General features: G+C 40.4%; 1 protein-coding gene across 2 annotated transcripts; it reads left to right on the forward strand.

Moving 5' to 3' along the window:
- Positions 1 to 1,031: 1,031 nt before the first annotated feature.
- On the forward strand, positions 1,032 to 21,110 carry smg7 (SMG7 nonsense mediated mRNA decay factor). 2 transcript variants are annotated; one of them, XM_089008373.1, is made up of 23 exons: positions 1,032 to 1,156; positions 1,658 to 1,689; positions 2,697 to 2,814; positions 2,900 to 3,032; positions 3,119 to 3,305; positions 3,373 to 3,444; positions 4,365 to 4,515; positions 5,973 to 6,108; positions 7,039 to 7,180; positions 7,976 to 8,138; positions 8,215 to 8,285; positions 9,113 to 9,173; positions 9,236 to 9,355; positions 10,492 to 10,930; positions 11,908 to 12,052; positions 12,198 to 12,529; positions 13,511 to 13,813; positions 15,696 to 15,848; positions 15,978 to 16,034; positions 17,214 to 17,364; positions 17,454 to 17,633; positions 18,704 to 18,852; positions 20,034 to 21,110. In XM_089008373.1, exons 1-23 carry the CDS (start codon positions 1,131 to 1,133, stop codon positions 20,145 to 20,147), a joined length of 3,435 nt encoding a protein of 1,144 aa, XP_088864499.1. In that variant the 5' UTR covers positions 1,032 to 1,130; the 3' UTR covers positions 20,148 to 21,110. The 2 variants fall into 2 exon arrangements, with proteins under 2 accessions (XP_088864499.1, XP_088864500.1); XM_089008374.1 differs by lacking the exon at positions 15,696 to 15,848.
- The last annotated feature ends 2,856 nt before the right edge of the window (positions 21,111 to 23,966 follow it).

The raw sequence follows: 23,966 nt of genomic DNA on the forward strand, positions 1-23,966 counted from the left end.
TTTCTCTTGTTTCTATTTATATCTGTATTTTATTTATTGTATTTTATTTGTGATTGTATTTTATTCATTATACTACCTATGCTTGTCTATATTATGGGTTAAGTTATTTAGATTATACGCTTGTCTGTGACTGTAAAGTGTCCTTGAGAGCTTTTAAAGGCGCTTAAAATAAAATGTATTATTATTATTATTATTATTATTATTATTATTATTATTATTATTATTATTATTATCATTAATAGGAATCGTAATTTGGGTAATTTCATGTGAGGCTTACTTGAAAGTACCATGCATGCAGTTAAATATATCAGGAGACTTATTTGGTATTTTTTTCTTGCGTTGATCTAATAATACTTTTTTTTTAATTACAAATATTCCATCCCTCTGATCCCTTTATCCCCACAAGGGGGTTTGCTGGACCCAATCCCAGCGGTCTCCGTGTAAATTCCACAGCACACTCGGACACACACAAAATAGCCTTTATGACACTACTACTTATAATAATAATAATAATAATACATTTTATTTCAAGCGCCTTTCAAAACACCCAAGGACACTTTACAATAAAAACAATAAAACGAAGCACATAACAATAAAACCATAAGTAAAATGATATATTGTAGCCGTTGAAAATAGCAGATAGTAATAATACAATTACACAAGAACACACTTCCGGGTTAGCGGGGGTCATGCTTGATTTATAACCCAGTATGTCACGAGGTGGTGGTGGTCCACCCAGCGAGACAAGACTCACCTGAAGGTTCATCTTTTAAATACGAAAAGTACGTTGACGCGAGGGGCGTGAATGATGCTAAAACGATCAAACATATTGGCGTGTGACTGGTGTGATGAAAGCAAAACGATCAAAGGAGCAAACGAAAGACACTTAATTATATTACGCATTATTTTCTCGGTAAGTGTTATTTTGTCATTGCGGCGTAACTTCGTGTTCGTTCGGGTTGAGCCGAACGTTTCCGGAAAGTGTCGAAGCTACCCGGCTACCCTCGTATTTACCCGCCCGCCCGCGTGCTTCCAGACGGGCGATCGAACAGGAAGCAACAATATGGTGGCGGCGTTCGCGCAGTTAGCCCGTGAGCTCGTCGTAGCGTGAACGCGGGCGAGCTGTCACGATGACCCTCTGCGCGCATTTTTTACGGTAAGTCGTGCCGTTGGTCTTTCATTCCGACACACACGACACGATGAATGGCTGTAAGTGACATGTGAAGCGACGCTCGCTGTTGTTTTCGTGGCGTGCTAAGGCTAAAGCTAGCGTGGGCTAGCTAGCTTATAACATCAACAAACAGTCGATGTCATCATAGTCCACCGGTAAAGTAGCTTTTGTTGAAATACTAGCGTCACACCTTCAGACGTCACTTTCACTCGAGCATTTTTATTAGAGAAACGACAGTCGTCGCTTGTCCATGTTGCTAGATTTAGCTTTTGCTAACATTGTCGTCGTACAAGGTTGTGTGACGTCACGGGTGTGATTTTTTTTTTTTTCAAAATTCTTGACAGATGGTTGTTATTTTGAAACTATACCATGCATTGCTCTTTCCTTCAGGGACATTTCGCGTCACGACGATATTTGAATGACATTTAGCCGTGACGTAATTGCGAGGTTGTTTAACTAGCGTCTCTCTGTTGTGTTGACAAGCAGACAGGCAGAGGCCCTGAAGGCGGACATGACAGGTAAGCACGTCAACAAACACAACCGAACTTATTTCTCCAAAGTATATTTCGCACACCATTTGGTCTGAAAAGTTCATGTTGTGCTTCCATGCTAACAATCACGACAATGAATTTGATCTAATCACATTTTGAGCATGACGATTCTGTGGAAGAGATGTAAGAATGTGAAATGACAATAAGCTAGCAATCAGAATCAGAACCAGAAAACCTTTATTCGTCCCACAATGGGGAAATTTGCAGTCCACAGCAGCAATTTGAAACTGGAAGGGCCGGGGGGGGGGGGGTGAAAGGTTAGAAAAACAAGATATTCTAAGCATAGTAAAATAAAAATGTCATCAGACTGAGATGTATACTATACCGACATATTGTACAGAAAACGCATACTAACCATTGCACTATGGATAAATATAATAATAATACATTTCATTTATACGCACCTTTCAAAACTTTCAAGGACACTTTACAGTCACAGGATATTTTTGTTCTGCGGGTGAGCAGCGGCAGCCACACGCGCCAGCGTTCACTCAACTCGGAAGTAACTCAAATAGAATAGTAAGACAAATAGATAGAAGGCTAGCTAGCAAACCAATAGATAACTTTGTTTATTTGTTTGTTTATATATATTTATGTATTTATATATATATATGTATTTATGTATGTATTTATGTATGTATTTGTTTGTTTATATTTATGCATGTATTTATGTATTTGTTTATGTATTTATATATGTATTTATTTATGTATTTATTTATTTGTTATATGTAGTTTTTGTGTAGTTTTAAGACTTTTAGTTGAAAATTATGTTTTATGGGGACCTGGAAACGGATTATTGTAATTTTAATGGTTTCCTATGGAAAATTAAGTTTTGGAAGATGAACTTTTCGCCTTACACACACTTTCTGGGAACCAATTAAATTCGTAAACTGAGGTATCATTGTAAATATGTATTGTATTGTAATAAGAAAGCCGTGAGTATGTTCCCTCCGTCTGCTATTTGCCCTTTGCAGACTCGAAGCTGGCGGCGGCCGAGACGTGGACGTCCCGTCAGGCCTTGCAGGATTTGTACCAGAAAATGCTGGTCACGGACCTGGAATACGCCTTGGACAAGAAAGTGGAGCAAGACCTGTAAGTGGGCGTCCATTCAGCTCTCCTGTCGCTTTTCGGACGTTTGTGACCTTTCAACTCACTCACGTCTCATTTGTCCTTCTAGGTGGAACCACGCCTTCAAGAACCAGATCACCACCTTGCAAAGCCAAGCCAAGAACCGGGCCAACCCCAATCGGAGTGAGGTGCAGGCCAACCTGTCCTTGTTCCTGGAGGCGGCTAGCGGCTTCTACACTCAGGTGAACTGATGTTCGGATAAAAATTTTTTTGCGCTTGACTCCGCCTCTCAACTTGCGTCACATGACAAGCTGGCCGCCATGTTTAGCTGTTACAGGAGCTTTGCAGCGTCTTTAACGTTGACCTGCCGTGTCGCGTCAAGTCGTCGCGGTTGGGCATCATCAGCAATGGACAAAATGGCGGCGGCGGCGGCGGTGGTGGTGGTATCGTGACGCCCCAGCCCAGCTCGTGCTCATACATCTGCCAGCACTGCCTGGTGCATCTGGGCGACATTGGTGAGGAAAAGAAAGAGTGACACAATGAAGCGCTGTCTAACATGCTCTCCTATTTTGCTACTTTTAGCACGCTACCGCAACCAGACGAGCCAAGCCGAGTCATACTACCGGCACGCCGCCCAGTTGGTCCCATCTAATGGTGAGTCCTCATCGTGGCGGCCATGTTGTGTATACGTGCGACATTAAACGGACAACGGACACCATTTTTTGTTTCCGAACTGACTACAGAAAAACGTTTTATAGGTCCCGCCCCCTTGTTCGTGACGTCACGCCGGGACGTCTTGCCTTGCTCTAGAATCAAAAGAATGGCTTCAGATTGGGAGAAGATGCTTTCTTGTTACTCACCCAGTTATGAATATGATTCAAATAGTTCTGAAGAGGAAAGCATACATGTTTGCAATCCATTAAAGAAGTCCCGTATCAATTCGAGGCGTCAGGACTCCAATGTAGCGTCCCAGAAAATGCACAAGATGGCGCACAAGCTCCGTTGGAAATGGGCTGATTTGTGTCAACTAGTATCAAATAGTAGTCTTGGTGCAACACACAACGATTCACCATCGCGTTATTTGTGTTTTACTTCTAATTTTGCCATCAACACGAAGTTTACAGACCAAACAAAGTACCCAAAATGCAATGTGTGTCGCTTTCTCGGTCAGGGGCGTTCCTTCAGTGACGTCACGTCAGGCATCGTCATCAACTGGAAAACAAGACTTCCTGAATATTCAGCGCGAGTCTTAAATCGTAAAATATAGCTATATACGGTGGAATCTTTGTAAAATACGCTCAGTAGAAGTCATTTCAAGTGATTTTACAAATTATGGACACAACTTGTCCAGAGACGTCGCTTGTCCTTTAATTAATCTTTAGTTGCTCACTTACTGTACCTTCCATAGAGTGGCTAATTTGTTAGCATAAAACCGCGCACACCTTGAGACCACACACAGCTCACCGTCAGATCATCCATTTTTGCCACCGATGTTAATGTCCGATTATTCATTTTAAAGTTAAAACAAAAATCAAATTCTGATGTTGCTGACTATTTTTTTTTTTTCATCTCAGGTCAGCCGTACAACCAGCTGGCCATCCTCGCATCTTCGAAAGGAGACCATCTGACCACCATCTTCTACTACTGCCGCAGCATCGCCGTCAAGTTCCCCTTCCCAGCGGCTTCCACCAACCTGCAGAAGGCCCTGTCCAAAGCTCTGGAGAGGTACGATCCACTTCCAAGGCTTTGCAATTACAGACACTCTCCAATTTACAAATGAGATACAGTAAAGTCTCGTTATATCGATATTCAAGGGAGTCCGAAAAAATATCGATATAACCGGGACTATCGATATATCCGACCCTGTTTGCATGTAATTTTCTCCGTGCGTGCATAGAAATAGTATCGATATAACCGGGACTATCGATATCGATATAACGAGACTTTACTGTACGTTCCGAATGCTCGTTCGTAAGGTGAATTTGTTCGTAAGTTGCTTCAGTGCTATATTTTGTATGAAATGTATATAATACATGTAAGTATATCATATCATTATATAAGTAACCTGTATTGGTTTGTACTGAAAAATAAAAATGTAATAAAATATATGCTCTATAAAGATACAGTGATACCTCAGCTTACGAACGCTTTAGCTTATGAACTTTTCGCTTTACGAACATTAAATTCGCGGGAATATAATCTTGGCATACAAACTAGTTTTCGGCAAACGATGGTGGCTGGCGGAATAATTCTCATCACCCCTTTCCGAGTGCATACGTGGTTTGTTATCAAGGATACTTTTGCTATTATGGGACTGAAAAAGACCCTACCACAGGCTAGTGTTCAGCCGAAGAGGACACAAAAGAAAATGACGGACGAGCAGAAGAAGGAGATCATCGAGAAACACCAACGAGGTGTGCGTTTGTGTGACTTAGCGTCCCAGTACTAGTATGCTAAGTCCACCATTGCTAAGGGTGTTTCTGTGTTGTCTAAGCAACGGTCTCAGGCAATAGAAGAGGTTGAAAAACTTCTGTTGATTTGGATTAACGAAAAGCAGCTAGCAGGTAACATTGTGAGTGAAGGTATTATCGCCGAGAAAGTACGGCAACTTCACTCTGATATCATCAAGAGGCAACTACATCAATGACCGTCACAAAGGTAAATAAAGCGACTTTATTATACCGTACAGTTTATTTCTTTAATTACAATACAATAGCACATTTATTATGCATAAAATAAGGTATATTTGGTGTAGTTTTACATCTTATTTAGTAGAAAATTATGTTTTATGTGGACCTGGGAACGGATTATTCTCATTTTAATGGTTTCCTATGGGAAATTAATTTTTGGGATACACACTTTTCACCTTACACTGTCTAAGTAAATATTTGGCAGATGAACGTTTGCCTTTCTGGCAACCAATTAAGTTCGTAAGCTGAGGTATCACTTTATGTACATGTACAACTGGAGATAATACTACATATGTTACTAAAAAAATGTTTGTATGTAACTCGAATGTTCGTAAGTAGGGGAGTGTCAGTACTCTGTGTACATAAAAAAAAAAAAATCTCGACAAAACCTCTATTATTTCGATGCGTAAAAATGTACACCCCGTTTATAGAGTGGACATTGAGCGATCTAAATCTGTCATTGAAAACCCCTCGACCTCGATTTTTCCGCAGCCGCGAAGAGTCGAGAGGCAAGTGGAGCGTGTCCGACTTCGTCAAGGCTTTCATCAAGTTCCACGGACACGTGTACCTGAGCAAAGGTGTGGAGCTCCTGGACACGCTGAGGGAACGTCTGGAGGAGCAATTCCAGGTAAATGCTGATAAACTTGAAATGTATTCAGCATTGCTGGGTGTTTTACTTGAAAGTATTTTTTTCTTATTATTATTAGTATCAGTAGTAGTAGTATTAGTATTATTCGTTTTATTGTTTTATCGTTTTATTATTATTATTATTATTTGATTATTTTTTATTTTGTTATTTTTGTCATTATTATTATGAATTTTATTTTTGTTTTAATTTTTTGATTCATTTTTTAAATTTCTTTATTCTAATTTTTAAATGTTTTAATTGTTTATTTTTTTATTTTGTTTTTTAATTTGTTTTTTTTATTTTATTTTTTTATTTTTGTGAATATTTTTATTTTTTTTTTTAATTTTGTAATTTTTTAATTTTTTTAATGTTAATTTTTACATTTGTACATTTTTAAATTTTTAAATGTTTACATTTTTACATTTTTAAGTGTTTAAATGTTTACATTTTTTAATGTTTAAATTTTTTAATGTTTTAATTTTTTAATGTTTTCAAATGTTCAAATTTTCACACTCCTACATTTTCAAATGTTTCAAATTTTTAAATAAATATTTTTTGTTTTTGTTTTTTATTATTATTATTATTATTATTATTATTATTATTATTATTATTATTATTACAGTAAAGTCTCGTTATATCGATATCGGATATATCGATAGTCCCGGTTATATCGATACTATTTCTATGCACGCACGGAGAAAATTACATGCAAACAGGGTCGGATATATCGATAGTCCCGGTTATATCGATATTTTTTCGGACTCCCTTGAATATCGATATAACGAGACTTTACTGTATTATTATTATTATTATTATTATTATTATTATTATTATTATTATAATGATGATGATGCTTATTGTTATTATTTATGCGCCCTAACCACACCACCTCCCTTCCCCACTTAACCATGTTCACACGTATGCGTGCAGAGGCTGATCCTCCAGAAGGCCTTCAGCTCGCAGCAGCTGGTCCACATGACGGTCATCAACCTGTTCGAGTTGCATCACCTGCGAGAAATAGCGGCCGACGGACAGCAGACGGTCAGCTGGTTCCAGCTACTCGGCCTTTTCAGTAAGAACCGATTTGCTATCTGTTAGCTATCTAGTTGGCTGACTAGCTATCTTGCTAGCTATCTATTAGCTGGCTAGCTATCTATTAGCTGGCAGCTGGCTAGCTATCTATTACCTGGCAGCGAAAGTTCACTATCAGCTAGCTAGCTATCTATTAGCTGTCTATCTGTTAGCTATCTAGCTAGCTAGTTTTTAGCTGGCTACACTTCTTTCCTATCTATTAGCTTTCTATCTATTTGAGTTATTCCGCGTTGAATGAACCCTGGTGCATGTGGCTGCCACTGCTCACCCACAGAAAAACTTGTCCTGTGACTGTAAAGTGACCTTAAGAGTTTTTAAAGGTGCTTATAAATGATATGTATTATTATTATTATTATTAAGATTGACATGCTTGATTTGCTTTTGTGGGCCGAATAAAACGATGTGGCGGGCCACAATTGGCCCCCGGGTCTTGACTTTGACACTTGTGATGTAAAGTATTAGCCAGCTCGCTGAATAGCTAGCTAGCTGAATCAGTAGCCAGCTCGATCGCTAACTAGCACGCTTGTTTGCTAACTAGCTAGCTCAATCGCTAACTAGCTAGCTCAATTGTTAACTAGCTAGCTCAAGCGATAACTAGCTATCTCTATCACTAACTAGCTAGCTCGATGGCTAGCTATTTCAAAATATGAGAATGGAATTTCACAAGTTTGATTTGCTTTTGTGGGCCGAATGAAATGATGTGACGGGCCAGATTTGGCCCCCGGGTCTCGACTTTGACACCAGTGGTGTAAATATTCTGCACCTTTCTTGCCAGTGTCCTTCCTGGGCCTCATGTGCAGCCGAGTTCTGCTCAACAAGAACCGCGATGAAGAGGAAGTCGCCGGTGAGTGTCCTCTCCCGGCCATCAAGGTTTCTCTGGACTGGCTCCGCCTGAAGCCCGGCGTTTTCCACGAAGCCGCCGTCGACCAGAGGCAGCAGTAAGTCGGCGCTCGCATGTCTCATGACACGCCGGGGGACTGGGACTCAAACTTCTTGTCACTTCTTGTCCTTCAGCGTTTGGCCTTGGTTGGTGTCCATCCTCAACAGCTTCCAGCCCAAAGACCAGCATGTGTCCACATCTTCGGGTACTCTTTCTGTTTGGATTTTCGAACCTTCTGGACATTTCTTTTGGTCCATCTTCCTTTTCAAATCTTTGGACCTCAACTCTGCAAGAAATATTCAAACCTTCTAATTAAGACGAAAATCAAAGTCAAAGTCAGCTTTATTGTCAAATATGCTAATATGCATGACATACAGCACAGATAATAATAATAATAATCATCATCATCATAATAATAATCAACTGTCTCAGGCAATAGAAGTGGTTCAAAAAGTTCTGTTGATTTGCATTAATGAAAAGCAGCTAGCAGGGGACAGTGTGAGTGAGGGTATTATCGCCGAGAAAGCACTGAAACTTCCCTCGGATATCATCAAGAGGCAACTACATCAACGAACATCACAAAGGTAAATAAAATGACTTTATTATACTGGACAGTTTATTTCTTTAATTACAATAGAATAGCACATTTATTATACATAAAATAAGGTATATTTTGTGTAGTTTTAAGGCTTATTTAGTAGAAAATTATGTTTTATGGGGACCTGGGAACGGATTATTCTCATTTTTAATGGTTTCTTATGGGAAATAAATGTTTGGAAGACACACTTTTCACCTTACACACACTTTCTGGGAACCATTTAAGTTGGTAAGCTGAGTTATCTCTGCACGCATCAGTTTCTGGCCTTGGGCCAATCGGATACGGCTTTTTGTCTCCAGTGGACACCCCTGTGGTTATGTTCTCGCTACATTTGAGGCTGTTGACTATTTCCCACTTGAGTCTTTTGCTCTTTCCATGGAGAAACATCTGCTTGTGGTTGGTGACTTTTCTGGAATGTCCATGTTCACCTTCAGTGACACCGCTGCCGGAGGAGTTTGAGCTTCAAGGCTTCCTGGCTCTGCGGCCGGCTCTCAGGTAGCCATTTTTTTTTTGTACGCGAGGACGACACTTTTTCTGACCGTTTTGAACACTTTCAGGGTGGTGGACTTTACCAAAGGTCACCAGGGGGTTCCGGTGGACCGCGACTTGCTTCTGCTGCGTACGCGTCACCAGAGACTGATTGCGCTGGGAAAGTGGATCGCTGATAACCAGCCGGGGTGAGTTTTAGACGTTTCAAAGTCGAGGCCCGGGGGCCAAATCTGGCCCGCCACATCATTTTATTCGGCCCGCGAAAGCAAATCAAAGTTGTGAAATTTTATGATGCTTACTAAAGTCTGAATCAGGATTTCAATTTGTCATATGTAAACCACAATAACAGTCATTGTTCTTGACTTCAGATTTCAAAACTCGTTATTCATGTTTAAGAAACTTATCGCTTTCGCCACTGAAGGTTGGCAACTGCCACCATAGAATTAATTGACTGACAGCTTAAAAAAAATTATATATATTTTTTTGCGCCATCATACAACAATTTAACATTTGACTCATTCACTGCCATTCCCAAATTTATTCGAAAATAGAAAAGCATGACGTGGAGCGCGTTTTGGTTTTTCTCGCGGGGCTGGGGGCAGGTAAAACACTGGTCAGACCTCTGGCAGTGTTTTTTGCCTTCCACGAGGGGGCAGCATTTGCCTTTTGTCCATGTTAGCGTTTGTTTACATCTTTCCCCTCTATAATGTTTATGTAGTCCTAAAATTCAATGTTCTGTGGGTCCTACAATTTCAGTGAAAATGACAAAAACCCTGGCACTGGACAGTCCTGCATGTTTGCACATCGCCTGGCAGTGAATGAGTTAAATAAATTGTTGCTTTTTTGGTGCCATTAATCAGCGATTTATTGTTTTAAGGAGAACATTGTGCAGTAAAATGTGAGGTAAATAATAATAACAATAATTAATAATAGCAATAGCATTAGTAGTAGTAGTAGTAGTAGTAATAGCAGTAATAGCGGCAATAATAATAATACATTTCATTTGTAAGCGCCTTTCAAAACTCTCAAGGTCACTTTACAGTCACAGGAAAAGTTGTTCTGTGGGTGAGCAGCGGCAGCCACACACGCCAGCGATCACTCAACCTGGAAGTAACTCAAATAGAAAGAAAGCTAGCTAGCTAGCTAATAAATAGCATTAGTTTGTGACGATATTGCCTCAAGGGTCAATTCAATCATTACATCAGGATACACTCTCAAGAATAACTTCAAAATAAAAGCGGTCTTTATATGAAGTACTTCTAACTTCAGCAATGTTTGGACTTGGTTGATTTTGTGACTTTGACCGTCCACCCCTTTCCCGCAGACTCATCCAATGTCGCGCCGGCGAGGACGGCCTGCTCCTCTTCCTCAGCGACATTCCCGAGCAGGCCATCGAAGAGCCGCCAGAGAAGGAGCCGTGCGTTCTGCAGGAGGCATCCAACGGCGAACGGGCACTGGGCGAAAGCGCCAACGCCGGCCTCAAGTCGGTCCTGTCGGCGGGAAAAGCCGCTAACACTTGGGCGGATGGCGCCGAGCGACCCGTCGTCACTTTTAAGGAAAACATCAAACCCCGCGAGCAGAGCCGAGAGCCCGTCCGCGGAGCTCATCAGAAAGATGGCGGCAAAGAGCGGCGAGACGTGATCAAAGGAAACGGTTTGCCGACGGCTGGGGCGGCGGCGAAAACTGAGCTGAAGCGTGATGGTAAAAGGAAGTGCGAGACCAAGAAAGCTGCTCAGGAGAAAGTTCCCGAGGCTGGAAAACAGGTCAACAAAGCGCTGCTTGAAATACAGTGATACCTCGGTTTACGAACCCCTTGGCTTACAAACTTTTCGGTTTACGAACGTTACAATTATGAAAATTTTTACCTTGGCATACAAACTTCTTTTCGGGATACACACTGAGCTGCCTCAATGGGTGATGTGTCGTTCGCGAACGAGCCTGTTCTTCTAACAACAAAATGGCAGCCAGTTTGTTTTGGTCCTCTATTCCCCGCCGCCAGTCTTCGGTTAAAGCCACGTGATTGGTTAAGAATGCAGCAATGAGGGGAGGTGGTTTAAATATTAAAGAGACAGACAGACGACAGAGAGAGTGACAAAATGGATAGAAACCTGTGAAATTTGGATTAGTTTCAACTTTGATCAAAAGGCAGAGTGTAGACTGCAAGGTTAAAATATCCCATCAATCAGGCTCCACAAATAACCCACACAAGCAATCTGTACACTTGATGCAAACAGCTATCAACCCAGCTAAACAGAACACAATTGATGACGAACTAGATAAAATTATCACAGAGAAAGCACCTAAAAGGGATCATTCCTCAAGATGGTGAAAAAAGAAGGCTACGTTCCGCATCAAGTGTTTAATGCTGAGGAAACCGGCCACTCCATTCCATCAAGCCATCAATGACCATTACAAAGGTAAATAAAACAACTTTATTATATAGTACTGTTTATTTCTTTAATCATAATACCATAGCATATGTATTATACATAAAATAAGGTATATTTTGTGTAGTTTTAAGTCTTAGAAAAGTAGAAAATTATGTTTTATGGGGACCTGGGAACGGATTATTCTCATTTTAATGGTTTCCTATGGTAAATTTATTTTTGGGATACACACTTTTCGCCTTACACACTCTCTGGGAACCAATTAAGTTCAAAGCCAAGGTATCACTGTAGCTTCAAAACCAAATTCCTCTTACTCGTGTCCATCATTCTGTCTTCTTTGTCTTTCTTTCCAGGTGAAAGCTCAAACGGAACTGAGGAGGACTCCCGTCTCGGAAGCCAATAAGACTCCGGCGACTCAAACGCAAGCAGCTACGTGCTCGTCCCAGTTCATCCCAATCCATCATCCCGGAGCCTTTCCACCTCTACCGAGTCGCCCCGGTATGTTAGCAAATGCTCACAAGCACCACCTTACGTGGACGGAACATTATATTGGACCCTCCGCACCCTGGCCACCACCTTTTACAACTTCTCCCCTACCGAAGACAAATTCCTTGTGTGAATCTGATTCTGATGACTTTTTCAGGTTTCCCCCCCTCCGCCTTCGTCATCCCTCCCCCAGTGGCATTCCCGGCGGGCCTGCAGGTGAACCCGAGCTTCGCTTTCTCCGCTGGGGTTAATGTGCCGGGCGCCTTCCTCCAGCCCGCCGCCGCCGCCCACGCGCAGGCGGGCGCTCAGGCGGCCAACGGGGGCAAGCAGTCCCACATCCCTTACAGTCAGCAGAGGCCTTCTGGGCCCGGCTCGTCTGGACCCGGTCAGCAGCAGCAGGCCCACGGCCACTCCCAGCTGCAGGTCACGTCGCCCGCTAAGCCGCTTCAGCAGGTCGCGATGGCTAAAAGTCCGCCGCACATGCAGCAGGTCAGTTGTGCTATATAAATAATATAATAATAATCATTTCATTTCTAAGCGCCTTTCAAAACTCTCAAGGTCGCTTTACAGTCACTGGATAAGTTTTTCTGTGGGTGAGCAGCGGCAGCCACACGCGCCAGCATTCACTCAACCCGGAAGTAACTCAAATAGATGGAAAGCTAGTTAGCTAATAGATAGTTAGCTAGATAGCTAGCCAGCCAGCCGGACCGCTAATAGATAGCTAGCAAGACCGCTTGACCGCTAAAAAAATACGCGGCGGCGCTTCTATGGTTATTTGTCCAAAGAAACACTGTATGTTAACATACAATAAGATAGCTAGTTAGCTAGCTAGCGCTATATCTATTTCAGTTATTCCAGATCGAGTGAACGCTGGCACGTTTGGCTGCCGCTGCTCACCCACAGAAAATACTTATCCTGTGACTGTAACCAGCTAGCTAGCTATTGGCTATCTATTAGCTATCGAGCTAGCTATCTATTAGTTATCTATTAGCTAGCTAGCTATTTGCTATATTAGCTATCTATTAGTTATCTATTAGCTATCTAGATAACTTTATCTATTTGACGTCTGTGTAAGCTCTCAGTCGTACAGGAGTGGTCCATCGATGAGAAGGTTTCTTCAGCCGTCATCTGTACAAAAGTGAAGGTTTCGGACGTTTCGCCTCCTATCCAAGAGGCTTCGTCAGCGAACTAAAGTCTGACTGGTCGTATCGGCCCCATTTATCTATTTGAGTTATTCCAGATTGAGTGAACGCTGGCACGCGTGGCTGCCGCTGCTCACCCGCAGAAAAACTGATACTGTGATTGTAAAGTGACCTTGAGAGTTTTGAAAGGCGCTTATAAATGACATGTATTATTATTATTGTTATTATTATTATTCAAGTTAGAGATTGAGATTTTTCTCATTTATTTTGATACGTTTGTAGATTTTGACCTTGCAGATTTTGACCTTGTAATACGGTGTTTTTTTAGGCTTTTGTGCAGGACAACCAGCTATGGAATCCAAATCAGGCGGCGCTGCAGAAGCTTCCGCCGTCCGTTCAGATGTCACTGAAGCCGCAAACCTTCTACTTGACGCCTCAGGATGCCGTCAAAGTGTACGAACAGCAGATGGCGGCGGTGCCGCCGCCCCCGCCACCCGCATCCACTGTGGACAAGAAGATGAAGTTCCCGCCCTATTGGGATGCCCCTTCCTTCAGGATCCCCGATGACAGGATGAAGCGGGCGCCGCCCCCCGAACAGGACGTGGCCGTCACCAGAGGAACCCCCTTTGAGGTGATCACAGCTTCCAAATTCTCACGCTGGCTATTAAGGAGTTTTCTGTGTGTCCCGTTGGGATTTCAAAGTAGCGCTTCACTCCTTGTTTTGATTTGTTTAGGCCTTCAGTAGTGCTATCTCTGAATCAATCCAACCCGTCATAACTATTTGATGGCATATGAAATGGAGATTGCGATCTTGAGGGAAAGTAATACATTATAACTGCCGCGGCTTGGAATTGAAGTGTATTTACGTGGGACGGAAGATGTGAGACAATCTCTTTTCGTCAACTCCTTTACAGCAGCTCTTGTATTTTGTTTTTCTACTTCTTCCTTTCCTTTTACTTTCATCACTTTGCTGCTGGGAAATGTCCATTTCGCCACTGCGCGACTAATGAGGTCTAATACCATCCAATAATGTAATATAATAGGATATGATGTAATATAATGTAATTTAATATAATATAATTTAATATCATGTAGTATAATTTATAGAATTTAATTTAATAACATTTAATTTAATGTCATATTATATAATTTAATGTAATTTAATATAATGTAATATAATGTAATTTACCATCATTTAATACAATTTAATATAGTATTATAATGTAATTTAATTTAATGTAATATAATATAATTTAATGTAATTTAATATAATGTAATTCAATTTGATATAATTTAATATCATGTAATATAATTTAATAGAATTTAATATAATATGATTTAATAGAATCTAATTCCATGTAATATAATATAATTTAATGTAATTTAATGTTATTTACTGTAATTTAATGTCATTTAATATAATTTAATTTATATAAATTATATTATATTAAATTCTAATTAAATTATATGAATTATATTTAAATATATATATATATATTATAAATTATAATATAATTTAGCGTAATTTAATATCATGTAATTTAGTGTCCTTTAATGTCATTTCATGAAATATAATGTATTATAATTTAATAGAATTTAATTTAATGTAATATTTAATATAATATAATTTAATATCATGTAGTATAATTTATAGAATTTAATATATCATTTAATAACATTTAATTTAATGGCATATAATATAATTTAATGTAATTTAATATAATGTAATATAATGTAATTTACCATCATTTAATACAATTTAATATAATGTATTATAATGTAATTTAATTTAATGTAATATAATATAATTTAATGTAATTTAATATAATGTAATTCAATTTGATGTAATTTAATATCATGTAATATAATTTAATTAGAATTTAATATAATATAATTTAATAGAATTTAATTCCATGTAATATAATATAATTTAATGTTATTTACTGTAATTTAATGTCAATTAATATAATTTAATTTATATAAATTATATTTTAAATTCTAATTAAATTATATGAATTATATTAAAACAAATATATATTATAAATTATAATTTAATATAATGTAATATAATATTTAATATAATATAATTTAGTGTAATTTAATATCATGTGATTTAGTGTCATTTGATGTCATTTCATGAAATATAATGTATTATAATTTAATAGAATTTAACTTAATGTAATATTATTTAATATAATGCAATTTCATTTCATGCAATATAAGGTAATATAATATAATTTAATGTAATTAAATTCATCTAATATAATTTAATGTAATTGAATTTCATGTCATATAGTGTAATTTTGTAAAGTGTAATAAAAGTTACTCACATTTAATATAATGTGTATATAATTGTACTTATTTTTGACAACTGTTTTATCCTTCGTTGTCATCTTGGGATGGAGTTTGTCCCGCGCAACGAATCTTTCTGACTTCCTGTGGCTCTTTTTTTTTTTCCCCCGCTCTTTCTTTCTCCCGCCATTTTCCCGCTTTTTCTCCCTCGGGCCGCTCAGGGGACATCCCGCTCGCCTCTTCTTCCTCCCGACCTTTTGAAATCTCTGGCCGCCGACGTGGAGGACGAGGACGAGCTGCTCTTTTCTAAGCCTCCCAATTTCTTCCGGGCTTTGTCCGCTCCTCTTAGCTCGCTCCCCGGACCCAACTTGTTTGTACGTAGTTCCGTTTCCCTTTTTTTGCCGTCTTCCTCCTGCTTCCTTTCTCCTTCCTCAAACGCGTCACGGCAACGTCCTTCATCGTGTCTTCTTTCTTCCTCCTTTTTTTTTTTTTTTCTTCCCCAGCTGCCCAATCACAGCAGACAGACAGACGGCCAGTCGCCTTCCCTACTGCCCGCGCAGGTTAGCCCCGCCTCCCGCCTCACCGCGACCTTTGACTCATTCGCTGCCATTCTCAAATTGTGATGTAAAGTGCCATTCCTGAATTTGTTCGGGTTTTGTTTGTTCTTGCGGGGAGTACCGATAAAGCTTTAGACTGTCTTGTTTTATCAGAAAAAAAGTTAATTGCGAAGTTATATGGGTCTGGAATTATAATAATAATAATAATAATGAGAATAATAATGATAATAATACATTTCATTTATAAGACGTCCCTGATCCATTGGTGAAAAGGATGCACGTTTTCTGTGGGTGAGCAGCGGAAGCCACACGCGCCAGCGTTCACTCAACCCAGAAGTGGATAGAAAGCTAGCTAACCAGCTAGTAGATAGCTAATAGACAGCCAACAGATAGCTAGCCACCTAGATAGTTATATAGCTAATAGCTAGATAGATAGCTACTTAGCTAATACACTGAATGTCTAGCTAGCTAGCCAGCTAGTAGATAGCTGATAGATAGCACCAGATAGCTAGCCACTTAGCCACTTTGTTGTTGTTTTTTTTGCTCTCAACATTTAGCTTTAGCATTGTATTTTGTACAGCCGCCCCCATTTCAAGCTCAGATAACTCCAGACCCACATAACTTAGGAATTAATTATTTTTTTCTGCTGAAACAAGAGACTCTTAACGTTTCTTACGCTGAATTGAATGTTTATGTCGTCCTAAAATGTAATATTCTGTGGGTCCTGCAATTTGAGTGAAAATGACAAAAACCCTGGCACTGGAGTAGACGCATTTTGGCACATTGTCTGGCAGTGAATGAGTTAATAATCTCGCATGGCAAATCCTGGAATGGAATTTCTTTTTTTAGCCTTTTTTTAGTTGAAAATTATGTTTTATGGGGACCTGGGAACGGATTATTCTCATTTTAATGGTTTCCTATGGGAAATTAATGTTTGGAATACACATTTTTCGCCTGAAACACACTTTTTGGGTATCAATTAAGTTCGTAAGCCAAGGTATCACTATATATATATATATTATTTTTTTTTATGACAAATTCACTTGATGGGGGGGAAAAAAATCGGTCGGGCAACATGACTCAACCACCTTTTTTCAAATTCTGTCGAAACTTATTTTTCTGTTTTTCCCTGGGTTTCTTTTTTGTGTGTCTTTTACGTTGTATCTCCTGCGCGAATATCAGGAGTACAACCAGAACAGCATCTTCAGTCAGGCGTACGGCAAGAACGTGCCGTCAAAGTCCAAGTGCGACGCTCCCATGATGCACCAGGAGACATCGCTGTACTCTTTGTTTGAGTGGACTCCGTGGTCGCCCTCGCTGCCCGCTAGCTCAGGTGCGTAGCGCCCGCCCTCGCCCGCTATATGGCGACTGGGCGTTACCACGCCGCCATGTTCACCGGCTGCTCTCCTCATTAATATGCAGATCACTCAACGCCGGTCAGCCAATCGCCTCACTCGTCCAACCCCAGCAGCCTGCCGTCGTCGCCGCCCACCCACACCCATAATCACGCGGCCGCCGCGCCCTTCTCCAATTTTGGGCCAATCGGCACGCCGGACATTCGCGAGCGCCGAGTACTTGACCGCTGGAAGCCCGACAAGACAGGTAAGCTAAAAAAAATTGAAATCATGAAAGTATTGATTATCTAGCGCAACAATCGAACATTTTGATTAGCGTATTTTCCGGTGTATAAGGCGCACGGGAGTATAAGGCGAATGGTGTATTTTCAAGCGTTTTCCATATAAAGTGATACCTCAAACTTAATTGGTTCCCAGAAAGTGTGTGTAAGGCGAAAAGTGTGTCTTACAAACAATAATTTTCCATAGGAAACCATTAAAATGACAATAATCCGTTTCCAAGTTCCCATAAAACATACTTTTCTACCAAATAAGCCTTAAAACTGCACAAAATATACCTTAATTTTATGTATAATAAATGTGCTATTGTATTGTAACAAAATAAATAAACTGTACTGTATAATAAAGTCGTTTTATTGGCCTTTATGATGGTCGTTGATGTAGTTGCCTCTTGATGATAACCGAATGAAGTTGCCGTGCTTTCTCGGCGATAATACCCTCGCTCACAATGTCCCCCGCTAGCTGCTTTTCGTGAATCCAAATCAACAGATGTTTTTCAACCTCTTCTTGAGACCGTTGGTTTGACACCCTTAGCCACACGTAGCAATGGTCGACTTAGCGTACTGCTACCGGGACGCTAAGTCACACAAAAGCACACCTTGTTGGTATTTTCCGATGATCTCCTTCTTCTGCTCGACCGTCGTTTTCTTTTGTGTCCTCTTCGGCTTAACACTAGCCTGTGGTGGCGTCTTTTTCGCTCCCATAATAGCAAAAGTACTCCACTCGATAACAAACCACATCTGCACTCAAAGAAAGGGAGTGTGGATAAATTAGTCCGCCAGCCACTGCAGCGCTCCGTGTGGTTTGGTTCGTCCGCCGAAAACGACTTCATCAGCCAAGATGATATTCTCGCGAATTTAATGTTCGTAAGGTGAAACGTTCGTGAGCTAAAGCGTTTGTGCTTAAGCAGTACTTCTACGGGGACATATTTTGAGGAAATTACGGTATTCTGTAATATTCATCCACGCTGTTAATATTGCCTAAAAAACGAAACCGTGCACTTTCGATGGTAACGTGTTTTATTTGACTTTGGTTTAGGTGGCGTAAGCGGCTTCGGGTTGGAATATCTGCCGGCCGCCGCTTCGGACGCCGGTTGGCACCAAGCCCCGCCCAGCGGCGGCTCCTGGACCAATCAGGAGTCTCCGATGGAAGAGTCGTCCTCCAACATGCTGCTGGACAGCTTCAAGGTAATGAGAGGTTAATATAGCGCTTTAACAGCTGACGCTGGAAAAAAAGTGTGGAGGAATGGGGGGAAAAGGGAAATGCTGCCCCCTTGTGGAAGGGAACAGCATTGTCAGAGGTCTGACCAGTGCTTTATTGGTGCTAAATTTGGGAATGGCAGCGAATGAGTTAAATCTTGCTTAAAAGCAAATTTTTTGCGTTCGCTTTTATTATTTTTTGTATTTGATAACTTAATCGGATTGACTTCCAATTAAAACAACGAGAAGTATAATGAAATAAATAGGCTTTTACGTCACTGGTGTCAAAAGCAAGGCCCGAGGGCCAAATCTGGCCCGCCACATCATTTCATTCGGCCCGTGAGAGCAAATCAAATTTGTGAAATTCCATGCTCATCTACCAAGCTAGCGAGCGACCAAGCTAGCTAGCGACCGAGCTAGCTAGCAACTGAGCTAGCTGGCGATCGCGCTAGCTCGATCGGCAACTAGCTTGATGGCGATCGCGCTAGCTAGCGATTGAGCTAGTTGGCGATCGAGCTAGCTAGCGATTGAGCTAGCTTGATCGAGCTAGCTAGTGATAGCGATCATGCTAGTTTGATCAGGCTAGCTAGCGTCCGAGGTAGCTAGCGTCCGAGGTAGCTAGCGTCCGAGGTCGCTAGCGTCCGAGTTAGCTAGCGACTGAGTTAGCTAGTGTCTAAGATAGCTAGCAACCGAGTTAACTCTCGACCGAGCTAGCTAACATCTGAGCAAGATAGCGACCGTGCTAGCTAGTGACCGAGTTAGCTAGTGACTGAGCTGGCTAACATCCGAGCTAGATAGCGAGACCTAGCTCACGACCGAGCTAGCTAGCGTCCGAGCTAGCTAGCGCCCGAGCTAGCTAACGACTGAGCCAATTAGCGAGCAAGCGTCCTCTTTCTATTTTATTCTATTCTATTCAGCTCTCTGGCTAATCGCTTATATCACAGGTGTCAAAGTCAAGGCCCGGGGGCCAAATGCGGCCCGCCACATCATTTTATTCGGCCCGCGAAAGCAAATCAAGCATGTCAAGCGCCACGATACTTGCTAATATCTGAACCCAAATTTTAAATTGTCGCATGTCATAGATCTGCGTATGTATTTCAAAGCGCATTATTTGTCTTGTGTGTCGTCCATTTTGTGACACCATATTGTCTCTTCTGTTCCTCCCTCAGTCGATTTGGTCCAGCTCCATGATGCAACCCGGCCCGTCGGCGCTGGAGCAGCTCCTGCAGCAGCAGAAGCAAAAACAACAGCGAGGTCACGGCACCATGAACCCGCCGCATTGAAAAAGCCCGCGCCGTGACATCATCCACATCATGGCTGCCACACTTTGACCAACACCAGCGACCGTTGGTGGACGCGGGAGGTTCGGGGGAGGCACGACCACCTCCCCAACATCACCTCGCCGACCTAAAAAAAATCAAAATACCAGGATGAGACTCTCCACCCGGATGACCAGGTCGCCTCCGCTGAAAGGGGGGGCGGGCCCATGCCAATGACGGACGGACGGGCGTTGCGGAACCGCGCGCATGCTAACATCGCTAACCAAACAGATGGACACACACATATACAACAAACACACACACACCAGTGGATCGGCAGGACGAGTTTGTCCACGCGAGAGTTTTTCATCGCCTTTTTTGTGTCTTTGGCAAATCCGCGGGTGAGCGAGGACCCCCCGCAGTGGTTGGGTTGATTTGGAAGTTGGAAATTCCGATTTCTTTCTTTGCTGACGAAGACGACGAAAACGTTGTAAATGCGCAAAAAAAGAAAGACGCTAGCCGATGTACAAAAACCATATAGTTCGTGGTTTGTTCGTTAGCCGTCTTTTAGCCAAGACAGCTGCTGTAATCGTCACGCTCGGTAGTTTAGCCCTTGTTAGCTTTACTTCCTTTTCCCCCATTCCCCCTCCATAAGTTCTCGAGCAGACAGGAAGTCGCTTGGAAAGAAACTTTTTAACGACTAGTCACTTTTAATGGAAGTTTACGAACAAAAATTCAGCTTTTTTTTTTTTTGGCTAGCATCATGTCAAGCAAATGTGAGGCGGCGGCCTGCCCGAAGCCCCGCCCTCAAAATGGCGTCGCTGATGAAGGTGGCCGTCGTCGTCGTCGTCGTCAATATTCCCGCCGCTTTGTTGACGATGCGTAAATGTTCATGATTGATGGAAGATAATGAGCCGCTAATGCTCACTGGTTCTCTTTCCTTTGCTTTTATGTCTTTGCTGCCAATAAATTAGAAATCTCTCCTTATTATACTGAGTCCTGATGTGAGTTATTTTGGGGGCGGGGCTTATATTTATGGACAATGTAGCAAAGGATAAGCTATGAAGAAATGTAGGGCAAAAAACGCCTTACTGTACATGGTCATTTCTTTTCAGCAAAAAAAACGCCTTCCTCTACATAGTTGTTTTTTCAGCAAAAAAAACGCCTTACTATACATGGTCGTTTTTTTTCGGCTAAAAATGCCTTACTATACATGATCGTTATTTTCGGCAAAAAAACACCTTACTATACATGGTCGTTTTTTTTTCCGCAAAAAAACGCCTTACTATGCATGGGCGTTGTTTTCACGCTAAAAACGCCTTACTATACATGGTCGTGTTTTTCAGCAAAAAAACGCCTTACTATACATGGTCGTTTTTTTCAGCAAAAAAACGCCTTACTATACATGGTCGTTTTTTTCGGCTAAAAATGCCTTACTATACATGATCGTTATTTTCGGCAAAAAACACCTTACTATACATGGTCGTTTTTTTTTTCCGCAAAAAAACGCCTTACTATACATGGTCGTTTTTTTTCACGCTAAAAAGGCCTTACTATACATGGTCGTTTTTTTCACGCTAAAAACGCCTTACTATACATGGTCGTTTTTTTTCACGCTAAAAACGCCTTACTATACATGGTCGTTTTTTTCGGCTAAAAATGCCTTACTATACATGATCGTTGTTTTCGGCAAAAAACACCTTACTATACATGGTCGTTTTTTTTTTCGCAAAAAACGCCTTACTATACATGGGCGTTTTTTTCACGCTAAAAACGCCTTACTATACATGGTCGTTTTTTCAGCAAAAAAAACACCTTACTATGCATGGTAGTTTTTTTCACGCTAAAAACGCCTTACTATACATGGTCGTTTTTTTCAGCAAAAAAACGCCTTACTATACATGGTCGTTTTTTTTCGGCTAAAAATGCCTTACTATACATGATCGTTATTTTCGGCAAAAAACACCTTACTATACATGGTCGTTTTTTTTCGGTAAAAAACGCCTTACTATACATGGTCGTTTTTTTCACGCTAAAAACGCCTTACTATACATGGTCGTTTTTTTCAGCAAAAAAACGCCTTACTATACATGGTCGTTTTTTTCGGCTAAAAATGCCTTACTATACATGATCGTTATTTTCGGCAAAAAACACCTTACTATACATGGTCGTTTTTTTTTCCGCAAAAAAACGCCTTACTATACATGGGCGTTTTTTTCAGCAAAAAAACGCCTTACTATACATGGTCGTTTTTTTTCGGCTAAAAATGCCTTACTATACATGATCGTTATTTTCGGCAAAAAACACCTTACTATACATGGTCGTTTTTTTTTCCGCAAAAAACGCCTTACTATACATGGTCGTTTTTTTTCAGCAAAAAAACGCCTTACTATACATGGTCGTTTTTTCAGCAAAAAAAACACCTTACTATGCATGGTCGTTTTTTTCACGCTAAAAAGGCCTTACTATACATGGTCATTTTTTAACGCAAAAAAACGCCTTACTATACCATGCTCGTTTTTTTACAGCAAAAAAACGCCTTACTATACATGGTCGGTTTTTTTCTGGAAAAAACGCCTTACTATACATGGTCGTTTTTTTCCGCAAAAATCGCCTTACTATACATGGTTGTTTTTTTGTGTGAAAAAACGGCTTACTTTACATGGTCGTTTTTTTTTTCGGCAAAAAAAACGCCTTACCATATACATGGTTGAGCTAAGAAAAAAGATATAATGGGGAAAATTGCAAAAACACCAAGTGGAGATGCTCGACATTGAACACGGGACCTCATGTTTGCATAGCATGTGCTCTACCACTGAGCTACATCCTGTTATTACATGGTCAAAAAATGTCTTCCCATACATGGTCGTTTTCTTTCAGCAAAAAAACACCTTACTATACATGGTCATTTTTTCTGCAAAAATCGCCTTACTATATAGGGTGTTTTTTTTCAGGTAAAAATGCCATACTAAACATGTTTTTTTCAGCAAAAAAAATGAAGAACTATACATGGTGGTTTTTTTTTTTTCGGCAAAAAACGCCTTACTATACATGGTCGTGTTTTCAGCAAAAAAACGCCTTACTATACATGGTAGTTTTTTTCGGCTAAAAACGCCTTACTATACATGGTCTTTTTTTCCGGCAAAAAAAAACACCCTACTATACAAGGTTGGTTTTCTTCCGGCTAAAAATGCCATACTATACATGGTCGTTTTTTTTCAGCAAAAAAAAATGCCATACTATCCATGATCGTTTTTTTCTGTAAAAACGCTTTACTATACATGGTCTGTGTTTTTGAGGGCTAAAAATGCCATACTATACATGGTCGTTTTTTTTTCGGCAAAAATCACCTTACTATACATGATGTTTTTTTTTCAGTAAAAACGCCTTACTATACATGGTCGTTTTTTTCCGGCTAAAAATGCCATACTATACATGGTCGTTTTTTTCAGCAAAAAACGCCTTACTATACATGGCCATTTTTGTTGGCAAAAAAATGCCATACTATACATGGTCGTTTTTTTCAGCAAAAAAACACCTTACTATACGTGATGTTTTTTTTCAGTCAAAACGGCTTACTATACATGGTAGTTTTTTTTTCGGCAAAAATCACCTTACTATACATGATGTTTTTTTTCAGTAAAAACGCCTTACTGTACATGGTCGTTTTTTTTTCCGGCTAAAAATGCCGTACTATACATGGTCGTTTTTTTCGGCAAAAAAACGCCTTACTATACACGGTCGTTTTTTTCGGCAAAAATCACCATACTATACATGATCGTTTTTTTTTTTTTTCAGTAAAAACGCTTTACTATACATGGTCGTTTTTTTTCCGGCAAAAAA

This window comes from Hippocampus bargibanti, linkage group LG11, assembly GCF_051943395.1.
Source record: "Hippocampus bargibanti isolate YZ-2025 linkage group LG11, ASM5194339v1, whole genome shotgun sequence".
Taxonomy (NCBI): Eukaryota; Metazoa; Chordata; class Actinopteri; order Syngnathiformes; family Syngnathidae; genus Hippocampus; species Hippocampus bargibanti.

Bases quoted from the DNA above. Each gene is read 5' to 3' on its own strand.
- smg7 (XM_089008373.1), top strand. From the start codon at position 1,131: ATGACCCTCTGCGCGCATTTTTTACG. The intron at 12,530-13,510 runs GTCAGTTGTGCT...GTGTTTTTTTAG, and splicing joins GTCCGCCGCACATGCAGCAG to GCTTTTGTGCAGGACAACCA. The intron at 17,634-18,703 runs GTAAGCTAAAAA...ACTTTGGTTTAG, and splicing joins CTGGAAGCCCGACAAGACAG to GTGGCGTAAGCGGCTTCGGG.